At 42.5% G+C, this 17,407-nt stretch overlaps 1 protein-coding gene across 1 annotated transcript in view; it reads right to left on the bottom strand.

The window, feature by feature from the left end:
• Positions 1-615: 615 nt before the first annotated feature.
• Positions 616-17,407, bottom strand: part of nell2a (neural EGFL like 2a) — a 64,066-nt gene continuing 47,274 nt past the window's right edge. The window contains exons 16-20 of the mRNA XM_028431036.1: positions 10,910-11,050; positions 9,696-9,889; positions 6,491-6,667; positions 3,329-3,553; positions 616-1,187 (exon numbers count right to left, since the gene is read on the bottom strand). Of these exons, the coding sequence (XP_028286837.1) occupies positions 1,146-1,187; positions 3,329-3,553; positions 6,491-6,667; positions 9,696-9,889; positions 10,910-11,050 (779 nt within the window). The 3' untranslated portion in view covers positions 616-1,145. The remainder of the gene's footprint in view (positions 1,188-3,328; positions 3,554-6,490; positions 6,668-9,695; positions 9,890-10,909; positions 11,051-17,407) is intronic.

A 17,407-nucleotide genomic window follows, 5' to 3' on the forward strand; every position in this document is an offset into this window, starting at 1 on the left:
TAAAGAAAATCACATGAAAGTCAGACGAATAAACATCGTGAACAAATAAAATCTATTTAATTATAACGCTATTAAAAAAGATTCATTTATATAAATTCTATAACATGTTGTGTCATCAATATAATTATATACATTATATAATTATTTTTAGTTTTTTCAGTATTCATTTTGTTGTGTTTTTAATATTCTTTCATTGTTTTTAGTTCCTTAATTTATTATAGATTACTAATGAGCTGTTAGTCTAATGACAACCTCTTATCTGTATGAGTGAATTATTTATGAACCTCATGAAGGTTAATCAGCTCTAACTTATGAATCCTTTATTAAGACTTCAAATATCTGAGAGCAGCCAATTAAACAAGTATTTATCCCCGAACACAGTAAAAACGAGCATGAGCTAACATGAAGTAAATGTAAATGGAAATACTTTATTTCACTATTACACAATAACAAGCTTGAAAATCAAAATTACGAAAAAGAGAAATGGAACAAAAAATGCTACAAAGCACCACATAATATCGACGACTTGTAAATGTGGCAACAGAACCTTATGCTAACTGGCTAACTATCTAAGGTATCATCATTGAGAATTTAGAAATCAGCAAAAATGTTGGGACATCAAGCACAGTCATGCCAGGAACAGTAATATCTTACAGATTTATGTGGTGATGGTTGGGGGGGGGGGTCCTTACAGGTTCACACTTCAAGTGGTGAGACAGAACAAAGTGAGTGTGTCGGAGGAAACTGCAGTCCATCATCTGTTTGGTATGATATAGGTTTGCATTTGGTATAAAGGAGCTGAGGAGGCAGGCGTGGGTCACAGAGTGTTTGCACAACACTATTAATGCTCAACCGGGCAGCAGATGGACGGAGCGCCCTGAATAAACAACATGAGCTATAAAGTGTAGATAAGCAGAGGAGGAAGTACCTGAAGAGCCACTGTGTCTGTTTGGATTATCCTGATCGTTAACCTCTGTGTATCTGGTTCACCAATCCTGACAACACAAACACTGTCTGACCCACGCCGGGAGGAGGAGGAAGAGGAGGAGACGGTGAAGAGACACGGGGTGGTGTTACTTTTTTTTTTCTTTCTTTCTTTTTGAATCATGGAGAACACTGTACAGGTGCCTTCAGATCTGCTGGGACTAAAGGCACATGGGGTCCACTGAGCAACAGATGTGTCCATTCTGCAAAGAAAGAGAAGGCAGAGAAACATGAGTGGATTATCCTCATGCTTTAACCTCGGGCAAACGCTCTCTGCGAGCCAGCTGATACTCTTTTCAGGTGGCGCTGCTGCTGCTGCCGCCGCCACTGCTGCTGCTGCATGCACACTCAGTTTGGCATTTAGAGTTCCTCTGGGTGTCATTTCTGCACCGACTGATCCGAGGCAGCGATTTTCTACTGAGAATACAAATGTGAAAAGTCTTTCTGCTTGAAACTTTTGGGACTTAATTCTCTGGATCATGAAAAGGTGGCGAGCACAGAGAACTGTATGAATCATTAATCAGGAGTCATGCAAAGGCTCCACATTCCTTTATCGTGGAGCGTCCATGTTCTCTCACTCAGGTGTTAGATTTTAACAATGTTTCCCTTTTTCTATGAATTATATCCACGTACAGAACCAGTGAAGACAGAGTTAAGGGACAATAAACTCACTCATGTGTTGCTGTTTTATTCTCTGACGGGATGATGCTCAGGGTAAAATTGTCATTTTGAGGTTGCAGAGTCCTAAAAGGACCAAGAGGGCCCTTGGGTCCCGTCCACAGGGACCTTTAATCCTGGTTTGCACGTGTGATGAGTGCCTATTTACAAGATAAATATGACGCCACAGTTTGTTGCAATACTACTACTGGTCCACCAGGAGTGGCGTGACTTAGGCACTCTATGTAACGTATTACTCATTAATTAAGACATCACTGACAGCCAAGCAGAAAGAGAAGATTTAATCCCAGAAATTCTGGCAGGCCTTGCTGGATTAGGCTTAAACTAGTCATACATTTCACAGTGACGAGGACGCTGCTGACATTTACTCACACAGAGCCACCATACAACAACCTGTGGAGAACGGCTTCCCCGCCTGATTACCTGACTGATCTAAGTGTATCTGCACCTCCATACATTCTGAGAGCTGAATGATCAAACGTGTTCAACGCAGTGCAGAGGAGGCACGCTGTGACTCCCAGCAGAGACAGATGCTTTCTCAGTTTCTCTTTGGCCAATATGTCTCTTCACTTTTATTTAAAAGAGCAGCTCAACATTTGTGAAAACAGGGTCATTACACAGCCGTGTGAAATACTGGAGACTGATTGGTTGATTCTGCAGTCTTGTTTTTTTTCCAGCCATGTAAATGTACATAGATAATTTCATGTGCTTGGTTGTGTTATAACCAGGATAATATGCTGTAGAGATGGTAGTCCTGTTTAAGGTCTGGGAGCTGTTAGAGGGCTCAGACGGGAACTTTAGTGCAGTTCTGTTTGGAGTTAGTTCCTCGTTATTTATTTACATTTTATTTACACTGAAGGAACCGAGGTTACTGTTCTTAGAACGCTGTTTGTACGGCCTTCTTCTCTCCTTCTTGAGGGTAGGTACAGCCATGCAGTGTTGCCTTATGTTGTGCACTTTCTGTAATGCTACATCAGCTGAAGGCTATAACATCCTCTATTGCAGGTGTGATTGCAAACAGAAAAGAAGCGCCTGAAGGTGCCCGGTGTGGTCAGTGTGGAGCTGACCTTAGCGACCCGTTGGTCATACATCTGTTCGTTTGATTAGCATATATATATATATATATATAAGTATATTTACTGAAAATCTAACTTTTACCTTCACAGTATATGTAGTGATTAATAAATAAAAACTAAATAATCAGACATTTTACATTAAATCTTGTTACTTCTCCACTCTATTGAGCTACAAAAAACAGCAGCTGCCTCCTTCTTAACGTATGGATATCATATTTTTGGCTCTCCACAGCCACTATGTGTATCTCTGTTCACAGCTTGGCCGTTCCTCAGTCCACTAATGTACGGCTCCATTTGTGGCTCTACTCAATTACTGCAATTCAAAAATATTTCAGTCTGTCAGTCAGAATCAGGACACCAGCAGCTGTATACACCCCGTGTGTAATGAATACCACCCTGAGGTGTTACAGGTGCACAAATTACCTTCAGTGCAGAAGCTGGACGTACCCTCATTCTTAAAAAAAAAAGAAGAAGAAAAGAAAAAAGCACAAAGGCTTCTCACTTTCCACACCTTTTTTTTTTCTTTGGTGCCGCGTGTGCCCGCTGAACTAGGCGGACTGTAATTTGCCGTTTCGATGCCGCCGGCTTACCTTGCACTGGCACAGGGTGCACTCTGTGCCGTGTTTAATCCAGGAGGAGCCGCTGAAGCGTGAGATGTTGTGCTCGTCTGTGCACGTCTTGGTGATGTCGTTGCGGATGGTGTCGGCCTGGCAGGGGTCAGTGACACAGCGGGGACAGCACTCGCCCTCGGGCACCACAGTAAACTCGCAGTCCACAGGGGGGCACGGCAGAGGCCAGCAGTCCACCTGCCCCTGCTGCGGAGACATTTGAGACGGGAAGAAAACTCAGAATAATCTCAGCCTCACATTTTGTAAGTTTTCAAAGCCTAAACAAGTTACTCATGCAACCACACATATTTCTCCTGACGTTATGTATTTGTATGCTGGAGGGACCGTCTCCGCTTGAAGAAAAAAAAAAGGCACCAAGAAAATCCAGATGAGCAGAGCAATCTTCCTGCTCCACAGTCAGCAGGTTTTTCCACACTGTAGAAGTAAAGTGCTCCAGCTTTTTAATTGACTTGTTCTAGTCTTATTATTGTTCCCATATTTATCTCACAGCAAACTGCACAGAAAGCCTTATTGGATTTTTCTCTGCAGCCAATTTTTCCACTGCCCTCAGAAAGCAGGTCATATATTCTGGCCGTCTTTGCAAATACTAACCCAACTGTACGCTACATCATTCTGGCCTGACCCACTTCTGTTTATATGCTGTCATCATGAGTGTTTCTGCTGCACACCTCCTCGTGAAGTGAAATATGAGTTCAGGCTGTATATGATTAAACAGACCCGCAGATACACACACACACATATAAAAGTTACAAGAGGCTTGATGCAGGCGTCCCAGCGGGGATATTTAATATCACTGAAAATCGCCTGGCTCAGCGTTTCAGAAATGTTGTAGTAAATTAGGCTGGCTATAAAGACGCACAGACTCACACAGCGCTAATGCCCACTCCCTGCCTCTGTAGAGTGTGTAAACATTTGATGTGGGGGAAACCCGCCGAGTGGCAGCCAGAGGATGGGGCTGAATGTAGCCTCAGGTATCTGCTCCTCAGTGCCACTGTCATCTGTTTTTGTCTGCTTATGCAGATGTGGTCTATGATCACAAAGGAGGCAGAGATTTGCAATACAATGAGCTTTTATTTGCCTTTCATGCGGAACAGTGTGGCATAAAAACTTTATTGAACCAAAACTGAAGCCGGGCTTTGATTTTTTATTTTTTTTTTCCAGTAAGTTATTATTTTAATCTGGCTTTTTATTCAGCGGCATCTCATCTCAGTTTAATCTCTTATGCTTTTACATGGACAGATGTGTGTAAGAGTGAATGTTACAAAAGGCCTCCAGCAGATTAAAACTGGTGACATTTATCTGAGCCAGAGAATCAGCCTGCAATCATTTTTTTTTTCCTCCCATGCTTTGACCTAAAGTGCAATCTACATGTATGGTTATGGAAATCAATGCTTCTTTGATATTCTGGTGATTTAACAAGATAGCGAACCACACGTGTGTGTGTGTGTGTGTGTGTACGAAGTTTGCAAAAGGCCACATCCTTGATTGCACAGTTAGCAGAGAAGGATCTTGGTCTTGGGAGAACGTTCTGCCCATCTGCTTGTCCTCACTGTGTATTTTAAGGCCCCTGCTGAGCCCGGACAGCCATGATTCTGCTAAGTGTAGCAGCATTCAAGGTTCATTTCACGTCCCTGTCACGCTATCGGAGCCCCTGTACGGTGTCACAGAAGCAGCCTTCTCCCTTACTTTTTTTTCACCAGTGCTGCTTCGCTTTGCGTGTACATCTGTACCTGAATGCATTGTATATGTGCGGACATATGCACAATATGTGTTGTTGATAGGGGCGCCTATACATACGTACATACACTGCATGTGTGTGTGCTCCTCAGGTGTGCCAGCATTCTCAAACGTATTGTATCTGCTTGTGTCAACATATATAAGTGGCTACAGCCTCAGCACGGCGAAGCCGAGCAGACCTATTTTCAGCCAACTGTGCTGCCTCTCAGCTGAGCAGAGATTTTCAGGCTCTTCAATAATGGCTCGCTGTAAGAAATCTCAAACGCAGCCCTCAGGACCGGGCATCAGGACAGCATTACAGTGACCGGGAGGGAGGGAGGGAGAGAGGGAGGGAGGATGGAAGGGAGGAAATGACATTGCTGTTGTTACTGGAGACCATAAATCTGTCAGGCTGGAACCAACTTACAGCATCTTAGCTACAAGTCGGACTGATCTTTAAAAGCAACAAAGAGCGGATAAAAAACCCAGCTGTGAGAGCTCGTCTGAGATCCAGAGGAGAGATGATTTGTGACTCATTCAGCAGAAGAAGTGATACTGGTGTGGGAGTGAGCGGTACAGCATGTTAGGTCAAGACAGTGGGGTAGAATCTAAAGCGTGTCATTTGCATTTAATATGCATATGTGGCCATGTGGTACGAGAGAGGCGCCTCCCAGGAGTGATTTATTGTTTTTGTCAGATTTATTGGGAAACACTTAGAAACGGCTTCCCTGCTGCTCAGACAGCAGCACTGTGCAAACCTTGGAAAAGGTCAACACAGCGGAAAACGTGAAGAAAAAAGTAAACAGTGCATACATCTGACTGTGAAAGATTCATGCGGCGGACAAACCGTGTTAGTTTAGTGTGAGGAATAGGACTGCACATAGAGGACACTAGAAACTATCAGAAACACACACACACACTACAAACACTCATCAATCAACGCAGCCTTACTGCTGCATCCTCCCACTCCAGAGGCAAACACATTCTCTCAACCTTGGCAGTATCCTTCAATAAAATGTGTAATTCCATCACAGCAGACAACGGCGCAGAGGGTTCTTTGAATTCTTTAAAATCTCCATGATCACCCGCTCTCTTTGAAAACCAATCTTTATTTTCTCCTTTCTGCAACCTCCTTATTCACCTCTTAATCACTCCCCCTCTCTTGCCACAAAACATCTCTCCTTGACTTTCTTTAGAGAGCACATCTCTCATTCATGAGCATTTCCATGGAGACTGGAGTATTTGTTACATTTGGTGTGTGTGGGCACTGCGGCACAGCAACGAATGCTTATGTTGTTTTCACTATCACCCTAACTGACTTCAGATAAAAGCTCCACAGTGCACCACGTGCGGTGTAAATTTCATTAACACATGCACGTCGGGGTCCATTTATCCGTCTGCACTCACCAGGCACTGGCACTGCTGGCAGTTCTCCACCCAAGTGTCGCCGCTGCCGTAGGTGAGCAGGCCATTCTGGTGCAGGCACTGGCTGCTCAGGCGAGGGTCGCACTCGGGGCAGCAGAACAGGTCGGCGTTGGGGTTGTCGCAGTCGCACACCATCCTGCGGCACATCACCTGGCCGGCCTGAGCACGGAGCACAAACATCAAACCTTCAGCTACACATGCAAGCGCAACACAAACACATCGTTTGATGGCATCTTTAAACATATATGCTCATAGTAAATAATGTAATGTGAGCTACTGCTGTTTGTGAAGCAGTGTTTTTATGGGTATTCATCTCGTACTGTAGGCGGCGAACAGCTGATTGAAATGTGTTTCATGAATACTGATGCTCTTGGAGCTCTTGTTTGAAGATGTGCTACTTGGATGTCTTGTCTCAGTGACTGAACGTGCCTTCAAACTGCAACTCATTACCTTCATCAAACTGTTATGTGCTGCTGCCACTTCAACAGAAACAATACCAGAAACGTTGATTCCAGTTGTAATGTAAAAACAATTAGCTGATTAAGTGACTGTTTAAACAATCAGAAAATTATTCAGCAACAAATGTTTTGGTTCCAGCTGCTTCTTGATGTCCCGCTTTTTTGCATTTTAAGACTCATGGGAAGAAAAAACATTTGAATAATTCAGGCTGTGAGAAACTGTGCTGATATTTTAAAATATTTTTATGACAATTTCTGAGCAGTTTAAGGATTTATTAATCAAAACAAATTACAGATGAAGTGATGAGGAAAATAATCATTAACGGCAACTCCATTGACACGGCAAGAGGGAGCATGTGTAGCCTTTAGGTTGATTCTCATTAACTTTATATTGACTCTCCATAACACTCGGTGTAGAGAGTCATAAGCCCTCACAACTGATCAACACACTCAATATAAACTGACCCCAACCGCACTCATCAAGGGTCATTTGTAATCTCTAATACAATTCTCATCTTTTTAATTTTAATCCTGACTATCCCATAGTTTAAGCCTGTACATGTTAATATTTTTCTTAAAGATTAAATTAATCAATATAATATGAGAAGTCTTTTCCACACGTTTTACAAATTAGCACCCTGCTGCAAACAGCACTGATGTGTTCTGGCTCCTCACACAGGTTGAAACAATGAACTATTTGCATATTGCATGACCTCTGTCTGGACACATCCCAGACTTTGTCTTCCACCTGTTGTTTGACCTTGGTTTTCACCCCCCCCCCCCCCACCACCGCCACCAAATCTAATATCCAGCTGTGTCCACCCGCCACAAAAACAATAACATGTTTACTCCTCTGCTCCTTGAACTGCTCAATAAAACTAATTTTGACAGGCAGCTCTTCAATTTCTCAAATCAATTAATATGACTCATTTAATTAGGGGGCCATTTCTGCTCTGGTCCATTGTAATCAAATGAATAATTTGCTGCTTGATCATTCACTACCGACACTAATCCACTATAATCACCTTCCACTACTGCCAGACACTTGGCATTAGGTTCAGTGAAACACTCAAATGCAAAGTATGACTTCTGTGTGACCTGATAATCATGAAGGAAAAATGTGTCAGGGTGAAGAATGAGCTTTCTGGATCAACTGTTCCCAGATGCCGAAACACTCTGGTGTCAGAAATCAATCAAAAGAACTGTTAAAAAAGCCTGAGTCACAAAGACAGACCTTTACAAAGCAATTCATATAGCTCATGAACTTTAAGAAATTACTCGTTGTCACTGTAGCACCAGTGTCACTGTGAGCAGCACCATCGCACCACCTGTATACACCAACCACGACTCTGAACACTCTACTGTCAGCTGCTAAACGCTCTGCCGTTTAGGTAGATGACAGTGTTGCAATCTCTAGACTTTTAGGCCCTGTTCACACTGGAGAAATTCAATCCAGCTAGAGTAGGATTGAATTCGGATAGCCTGTAAACTGGATACATTCAGACCAATTTTCAAATCTGGCTATCACACACGCGTGTCCGCGCTCAATCCAGCTTAACCCGGCTTCTTTGTTGTCCTCCAAACCGCTAGGTGGCGCCTCGTAAAATACAGAGTCTGTTCAGGCTGCGATAGGGCCGTGCGCGCATGCATCATGCTTACTGTTTACATACGGCTTTTGGATGCAACCCGGACACTGTCCCCGTGAACCAGGAAGTATGACATCGCTAGGGGGGATCTGCTAGCCACATTTGTGTTCAGACCTGAGCCAGATGTAAGCCATTTAAATCAATCCAATTATATCCGGATTCACGTTGTTCAGACTCAGAAAATCTGTATATATCCAGATGCGGCCCGAATCCCGCTCTAGCCGGATTGATTTCCCCAGTGTGAACACGGTCTTAACAGGCAGGAGCACAGAGAGCAAAGTGAAACAGCTGTTTTTTGACCACAACCTCATTCTGCAGCGATATTTAGGTCCATGGGAAGAAAATATGATTTCTTTGTTAGATTGTTAGGAACATTGTGTACATCAGAAGGTTGAAGCAAGGCTCTTATCAATATAAACCCAGAGGAGACAGACAGCTGTTTTGTCTTTCTTAAACTCATTTGACCCATTGGTAATATAAAATATTGATCAGTTCTACTTAAAGCATGCAGTTACACAGTCTACTTAATCATTTACCATGACTGAGTGCACACTGCCGTTTACATGTTTTCCATAGAGAGGGTGGAATAACATGAATTTTTTTTTTTTTTTTTTTTAAGTTGCTTGGGACAAAAATTTGGGGCAAATCCAAACAAATGTGCACACTGACATTTCAAAACTTTGCTGCTGCCATGACCATTATTCCCCCTACAAGTGGGAGGCCATTGGTTCACACACACTTCAGATATTTTAAATGTCACTGACTGATGGAAGCGCAGCAGCAATACACAACAAGCTAACATTTGATGACTGGCCCAGTAGGGGACATCATTTACGTTGAACAGGTTTACACTGGTTTTGCTATGCTTTGTGAATAAAGAGAGACTGGAGAAGTCTCTCCTCCATCAGCTGGATATACATACAGTAAAAAAGATGGATATATCGCAGTGGACACATTTCCTCTGTCTCCCTTATTTTTCTGTCTATCCATCTTTTCCGCTTATCTGCTTCTGTCTGTTTCAGCAACGTCTGCCTCTGCCTCGTCTCTGTGTTCTCTCCGTGTCCATCGAGCTCTGTTTATTACCTGGCAGGAGCAGACTGAGCACCTATCACTGTCCAGCACCCAGATCTGCCCGCTGTGCTTGACCTTGTTGTCATGGATACAGTCGCCGGTGCAGTTGTGCCCGTGGGGGCAGCGACAGTCATAGCCTCCCTCCAGGTTAAAGCACACTGTGTCGTTGGCACAGGTGTTCCTCCCGGTCTTGCATTCATTAATATCTGCAGGGAAGCACAAAAAGATGACGTCATACATATGCTCTGTGCAGTGTACACGGCCAGTTGCTTTAATAACAGCACGACAAGGTGGAGGAGCTTTTCTTGAAATGTTTTTTTTCTGTGATGTGTTTCGGGGAGCAGCCATGTTTTGTGAAAAACAGTATCAGGCTTCTGGAAAATAACCGCAAACTGCAGAACTTTTTTAAAATCTTGATGGAAACACAGCACATAATGTGACCCAGAAACCTACTTTTTTTTTTGGTCAAATTATAACTTTGCTTTTTGAGGTGCAGGCAGGTAGGTTTCTTTTTTTTGAGATTGGCTTGAATGTGCTTTTTTTTTGTTGCCTCCCAACTCAAACTGACAGCTGAGATCGGGTCAACGAGTGGAGCAGCGCTAGCACTATTGTTACAGGCAACGCTTCTATGTTGTTGAAGATTGAGGGTTTCCATTTTGACAGCCGACATTTCTTCTGACAGGCTGCATCAGAGAGAATGTTCCAGAAAATGAACAGGCTGCAAAAAAAAGCAACAAAAAAAAAGCAAAAAAAGTGACATTTTTGGGAGGAAAACACACTTATAATGACAAACCTACTGAATCACACAACTATAGCCACACAAAGATATCCATGACTTTCTGATTTTGGTCGACTTATATATTTGAACTCACACTTGGCATCTACAGTGCAGCTATAAATTAGAGGGAGGACCCTTGAAGCTCTAATAAAAAGTGAGATGTAAAATTAAAAGCCATTCAATGGAAAATTAATGGGCTGTCAATTAATGGGGCTTTGTGGAGCTTCACGATGCAAACAAGGTCATATTCCTGGAATGGTGAGATGCAGGAAGCAGAATTTAAACATCACTGAGATCTAAAATCTGAGGCTAAGGCATGAAATGTAAACTCTACACACTTCATATTTTGTGTGTGCAACATGTAAGTCCTAACATTAGAAGGAACAGCATAATCTTTTCATCATGTTTTTTTTGTTTGTTTAAGAGAAAGTGAAGATGGGCCACTCACCTACACATGATTCCCCATTGGCAGAAAACAAGCCGTTGTCATGGTAGCCATCACGGCACTCACAGTGGTACCAGCCGGGCAAGTTGACACAAGTGGATTTACTATCACACTCGACAAAGCCATCCGCACACTCATCAATATCTGAAGGGAAGAGCAGAGCAGAGCTGTAAATCAATACATCATCAATAAAAGAATAAAACACAGCAGTCAATGGATCAAATATAACGAGTTTTTTTCAGAGGTAAGCGTATTTTGAAGTCTCATCCTCCCAAAGCATGCGGGTAAACACATACATTCCAAGGTGTGCAGACTTTTTTTAACGTTGCCTGAACACAAGGAGTTTCTATATGTGATGGACTTGGAGGCTCAGACAAGGGCTTTGACACAGCATCTAACACAGCCTGTGGGTGGGTCAATAGATGGAGCTGATGTTTGTTTTCACAGAGCTCCACTCCACCAAATATCCTTGACTCCCCGCCTCCTCCTTCAGCTCTTGTCTTTAATACAAGGCTGAGATTACACGCACTGACTTTTCCCTCTGTGAATTTTCCTGTCATTCTCTGCTTGTTTCATTTATTCTGTTTCCCTCTTTCACTCTCTCACTCCCCTTTCTGCTTACAGCAGGCCAACATCCAACCCTTTTATCACAACTAGCAACCCTGCAAACACCACCCGAACCGATGCGATTTCCAACAATGAGCATAATACACACAGAGAGACAGATTACTCTGATATTTCAGCTAACATTTAATTAAACTGAGGGCCAGACCCACATGAGAGGAAATAAAGCCTGTTATTACACAGTAGGGCTAAATATGTTAGGTCCAGACATGCATCGTGATTAAATGTGTCTGCATAGCCAGTGATGGCTTTTTTATGATTGTGCATGATGCATAATGCTCCGCTCTCATTATGAAAATGGCAGTGTGCCGTGTATGACCTTCTCCACGACTGCCTGCAACAGTATCCCCCACAGAGGGAGAGACAGACGGGCTCACAGTCCCCCACCACCCAGGCAGTAATGGGATTAAGATCTATTGGCTAATGAGCCCTCAGCCTTTTAATAGAATTTCTGCAGCAGATTAAGCGTTGATCAAATGTCCCACAGATTAGGGCTTTATCTATTTAAAAACTACCCGCATTTGTCTGAGTCAGCTGCAGGTTTGCTGAAAAAAAAAATGAACTGTATATTCCTCTTTTTTTTTTGGCTGGTTTCTCGTTCTTACAGCATGAAAGCCTTTAAAGCCCACATTTCCTTAATTACATCAGTTTGGTGTGAGCAGAACACCTCGTTTTCTCCCCTCAGGACAGCAAAGCTGGGTTAAAAGGACACTGCTTAAAAATCACGAGCACACAGCAAATAGCATAACTAGTCTATCTTTGAAAATTGATATATATTCTCCCCACTCTGAAGAGAAATATCCAATGCTCTTTGTTGCCTGTGTGATAAAAGCACAGGGAGCTTTTAAAGAGAGATGAGGTGTGTTGCCAGTAGAAAAAAAAAAAAATCAAGCTGAATTTGTTCCAATCATCCTCTTCTTCATCCCCAATATGGCTGCATGAAGCAGTTCATCTGAGCAGTCAGATACTATTTATAACACCGACGGTGAAGTAAAGTCTAAAAATATGCAAATGGTTTATTTTCAGACGGTTTCATTCAGGTGTTTTAAACGCTCGACTGTCTGTGTGTAACAACAGAAGGTGACACCCTCAACAAAGGATTTGTCATTTTCTCTTTATCTGAGCAAACCTGTCAGCTGCAATTATGGTGCGACCATTCTGAGCCTGCTGTCAAATCAACTTTAAAGTGCTGTAGAGCATTTTAGGACACAGTGAAACTCGCTGTTGTCGCACCTTGGGCTCAACACAACTGACTGTGTGAGGCACACGGCGAGGATACAACAGCCGTACAAAAGTCTCAGCTTCTCTTTCATCATCGCGTGTAAATGATAATGGGAGATCGCTGTAATTAAACCATCAACGATTGACAGTCAGACAAGGGCGCTGACGAGAAGAGCCACCTCCACTGAATCACAAGGCTTCTCCTTTGTTGAGTCACAGATGGATGGCGCAGTATTTTCACTTGTTAAAGCACATCATGTTTTTCTTCTTTTTGGCTGTTTGGAAAAAAAACTGACTACACAAACAAAATAAAATCTGGCTTTCTGTCTCTGTCTCCTGGAGAGAGGTCAAGGCTGCAGCAGAGCAGTTATTTCAGAGTCGTCTTTACTGAATGGAAAATGAGGGATGGGCCTGATGAGGAGGAAGGCAATGAGGAGGAGTCAGAGGAAGAGGTAGAAAGAGGAGAGCAAAGACAGAGGATGAGCCAGACTGCAGTTATCCTACTCGTTATCCTGAGTGGCAGGCTGGAAACAAGGGCTCTATTAAGGCAGCTCTCGGAGGACAAAGTGCGCAACATGCGGACAGTCTCTTCCTATTCACCCTCCTGGGCTTGTTATGCCACTCCGCCATGAACCCCCACTTCCTTCTGCTTTTATTCAACCCTCTGTCTTCACCTTTCCATGTGCTCCTGTCCTTCATCTGTCTGTGTGTCTGTCTGGAACTGAGGCTGAGGTGCTCTCATTAGTTTCTTCCCTTTTTGTGGAGGAAAATGAAGAGTTTAGAGTTCGTCTTCTCTTCATCTCTCCCTCTTATTGCCCCTGTTCCTGATCAATCTCTGCACTTTGTCCTTGCTGCCTATACTGATCCTGGACAGGAACAATGCCCTTCTTTCACTATTCTTTGGTTTGACTTTGATTGACAGGTAGAGATACCGTTCTGCCGTGGCGCATTGCTGAGTGTGAAACTGGTTAATGCTGCCACATGTACTGTATCATTTCCCTGGAGGTCTAAACCAAATAAGCAATGTGAGGATTAATCAATTCCAACTCTGAGCTGATTCACACTCCACTGGAACATAAGTGGATTTTAAAAGGAGCCGAATTTGTCATATCAGAACATGTTTACAATGACAGCGGAGAAAAGACTTCAGCAATCGAAAATAAAGTATACAAAGCTATTATTAGCCTGCACATGACAGTGCGGTAAGGTGAGAAATGGATCCCTCGTTCCTTCATGTGCAGCTCAGTGTAACTGAGTGATTGTCGCCGGTCCTCAGTCGTCATTAAGTAAAAGAGCAAATAATCAATCAATCATCATGGAACCCTTGGCAAACTGAGTTATACACCGAGTTCCTGAAGATGAAACAGACACTGGAACGCAAATCCATATCTGCAAGCACTTGAGTGGGAGAGTGGATGAGTAATAATGGCAAATTGGAAACAAGGCTTGTGAACAATCGGTAGCTGTGAGCACAGAGAGAACGCCATCTCACCCGGCATGTAATCCACTCACTGTTTAAAGTACAGATGAAATCACGATTTGTCACCTGCTTTTTATTTTAAAGGTATTGAAAAAACCTTTATAGTACACAACATAATATAATCAAGAATACATCAAAATATGATGTGCACGGTGAAATGTGGCCTTTCCTATAATGAGAAACCTGCAAGTGATTGTCTGATGAGGGCGCCCCTCGAGGCCTGGGAGTGTATTACCTTTACTGTTTAGGTTCATCTGTTACAAAAGGTGTTTTCAGCCACAGGTGCCATTTGCAGCCTCTCTTCACAGGCACGTAACATAACTCATTTATGACATTTAAAACGGACTGATTTACATTTAAAATGGAGCATGTGTGCGTATTTCGATGGCCACATCTCTATGAGTCACCCCTCACCCTGTTTTTAATGCCTATCTTTTACCAGTCGTCTTTTATGCCTTATCCAGCCACGCTTAAAAAATGAAATGTAACTGCTGGCGAAAACAAAAGTGGTTGCAGTGTCATGGGGGCAGATGCATTATCTTTACAGTGTTTGTTGTGGCCATTGGGGGAACTGCAGTTTTGGGCACTTCCATGTCGGCTTCATTTTGCACCCTTCTTTCATCTCGGCTGGATGTTAAAATCAGTAACATTTGGATTTTTTTTTTAATCTCTAATCACAGCACCGATCTGCGAGCAGCTGCAGAGAAAAACACGCGTTTTAATTTCTGTTGCCCTTTAAAGGGCTGCAGCTGTCCTGTGCCTGCAGCAGCTCCCTGCTGCAGCAGCTACAGTAGCAGCATATCCCTGGGAGACGTGTCATTTAGGTAGAAGCAGCAGGTTGCGCTCTGCTAAACGACAGCTCCGGCCATCAGCGGGGCTTAATTAAGACACTCTAATTATGGGTGATGGAGTGAGTGCTTTGTAAGGCCGTGCCTAAATAAATAATGAATACATAATCATTGTGCTTAAACAAGCCGCTTGAGCTTAAACAGTCGCAGGCCCCCGGGTCTTGTGGGTAAATTGTGAAGAGGAGGAAGGAGAGCTACACTGATGCATCATGGGAGCTGTCAAGAGAGATTTCAGCTGTGGTGACGCACTGATGTTTTTGTACGCACACATACAACAGAAACAATTTCACTAACTTCTGGAATCTGCCTGCCTCTATGTACCTGTACTGGTGTATCGCCCTCACCAGCTGTGTTTACTTAATTTCTTAGTCATGTGTGTTTTGGTATATTTGCTTTTTCCTGAAAATGTTCTAGTCCTTCATGTTGTCTAAACGTCTACGTACTTGGAGTGTGTGAGGGAAGAAATAGTTTGTCCGACCCTGTTCTGATCCCTGTCCAGAATGACCTCAGCACTCCATGCTCCTCCCTTCACTGCCTTCAAGGTTTTCTTCTGAACTCACTGGTCACTCCTTTTTTAAAAACATTTTAAATCTTGTTACAGATCACGCCCTGTCTTCTCCCAGCAGGCTTCATCTAATCATTAAATATCCTACCCTTTCTTAAGTGCCCACACACGTCCGACCTAAACAAATTTTCTCCTCCCTCCATCATTTTTCACATTATACATAAAAACCTTCCTGAATATTTCATTGGAAAAATAAAAATATACTGGATCTCGTATAAAAAAAGGTCAGATATTTCAGTGGAAGATGCCTTGTGCTGGTAAATGATATCTACAGAAAAGCTTTTTCCTTCCAATAAAACATCAATTTACAGTGTAGGTGTAATGCGCTGCTGCTTGATGGTGCTCTTGAACATAACCCTCCAGCGATGTGTAGGAGTCACAAATCTAAACAGCATCATTAACACCAAACATAAAAATCTTTTATCTCTTTCTCCTTGTCCTTAAAGAACATTCTCAAGGCTAAACTAGTCTCCGTGTGATTTGGCAGCGCTCGTTTAGAATAAGGTGGAAAGGAGGACCTGGGACTGCAGATTAATTGAGAGATGAAAGGATGAGAGGTGTCCATCCTCAGTAACTGATCAAATGCTCCTCTCCCTTTAGCAGCCCACCATGTCCTTTGAGAAACTTGCACGAGGCCAGCCAAGGACAGTGAAGATGGCCATTAGTTACAGAACTGACAGCATAGTGACAGAAAATTTTTAAGTGGTGGCCAAGCATCTTAATAGGCTTAGAGAGGCTTGAAAGGAGAAGATAATGAGCTGAAAATACAAGAAATACAAAGGCTACCTCCCCATTCATCTCACCGGAACAGTTCAGAACTTCAGTCAATAAACACACATCTAAGAACTAAACGTGGAGAGGATGGTCACAGATGTTGCATCCAATCATTTCATGCAGGGACTATGGGCTGGGAAGGAACTTCTAAGCCTTGATTCTGAAAAGCATCTTAAAGCTTTTTACATTTGCTTACATTCCCGGGCCGCTGAAGATGCTAATGCATAGATCAGGCCTTCCTCTGAACACCTTCAGATTAAGCTGAAACATGGTTTATTTAAAGTGTTTGTTACATTTACTGATTGTGTTTATATTTTGATCAAGGCCGGTGATGCGCGCTGTGTATAAAAGTGGTGTTTTATGCAAAATGAGTACAGTGAGATAATAAATGAATAAATACTCATATAGGCAGAGAAAGTGGAAAATGAAAGGATGAGATGGATTCAATTTACTGGATTTTTACAAAAGAGTTATTCAAAGAATAGACCCCAGATTTCCAGAGCAGCCATCACAATGTTGACGACATTTTGATGGAACGATAAGCAAGATACTTGTATTTTGTCTTTATCATTGCAGATGTTATACATTGATAAAATATACGGTAATAATCTCATGTGAAGAGACATTCTTTTGTTTTATCTTTTTTTTAATTATCTGCATAATTTTAAACTCAATTTGAGCACAGGGCTGCACTGTTTTTAAGTGCATTAGCTTAAGATGCTTGGTTGGAAGCTCCCAGCTTCATGGTGTCCTAATCATTATGAGCATTGTGTTTTCCAGACATTCCATTTAATGTATGTTTCTAAGATAGCATGAGTGCATTAAATTGCAGACAGCTAAAGTTTTGAAGCTGCGTTTTTTTTATTTTAAGTGCCTTTAAATTACCATGAATTCATATAAAGGCTTTTAAAACTATGTCTACAAATCTAGTTTTGATTTATATAAGGAAAACAAGGCAGGATAAATATGTTCTGTTTTGGCCAGTGGAC

The sequence above is a fragment of the Parambassis ranga genome, chromosome 19 (assembly GCF_900634625.1).
Source record: "Parambassis ranga chromosome 19, fParRan2.1, whole genome shotgun sequence".
NCBI classification, from domain to species: Eukaryota; Metazoa; Chordata; class Actinopteri; family Ambassidae; genus Parambassis; species Parambassis ranga.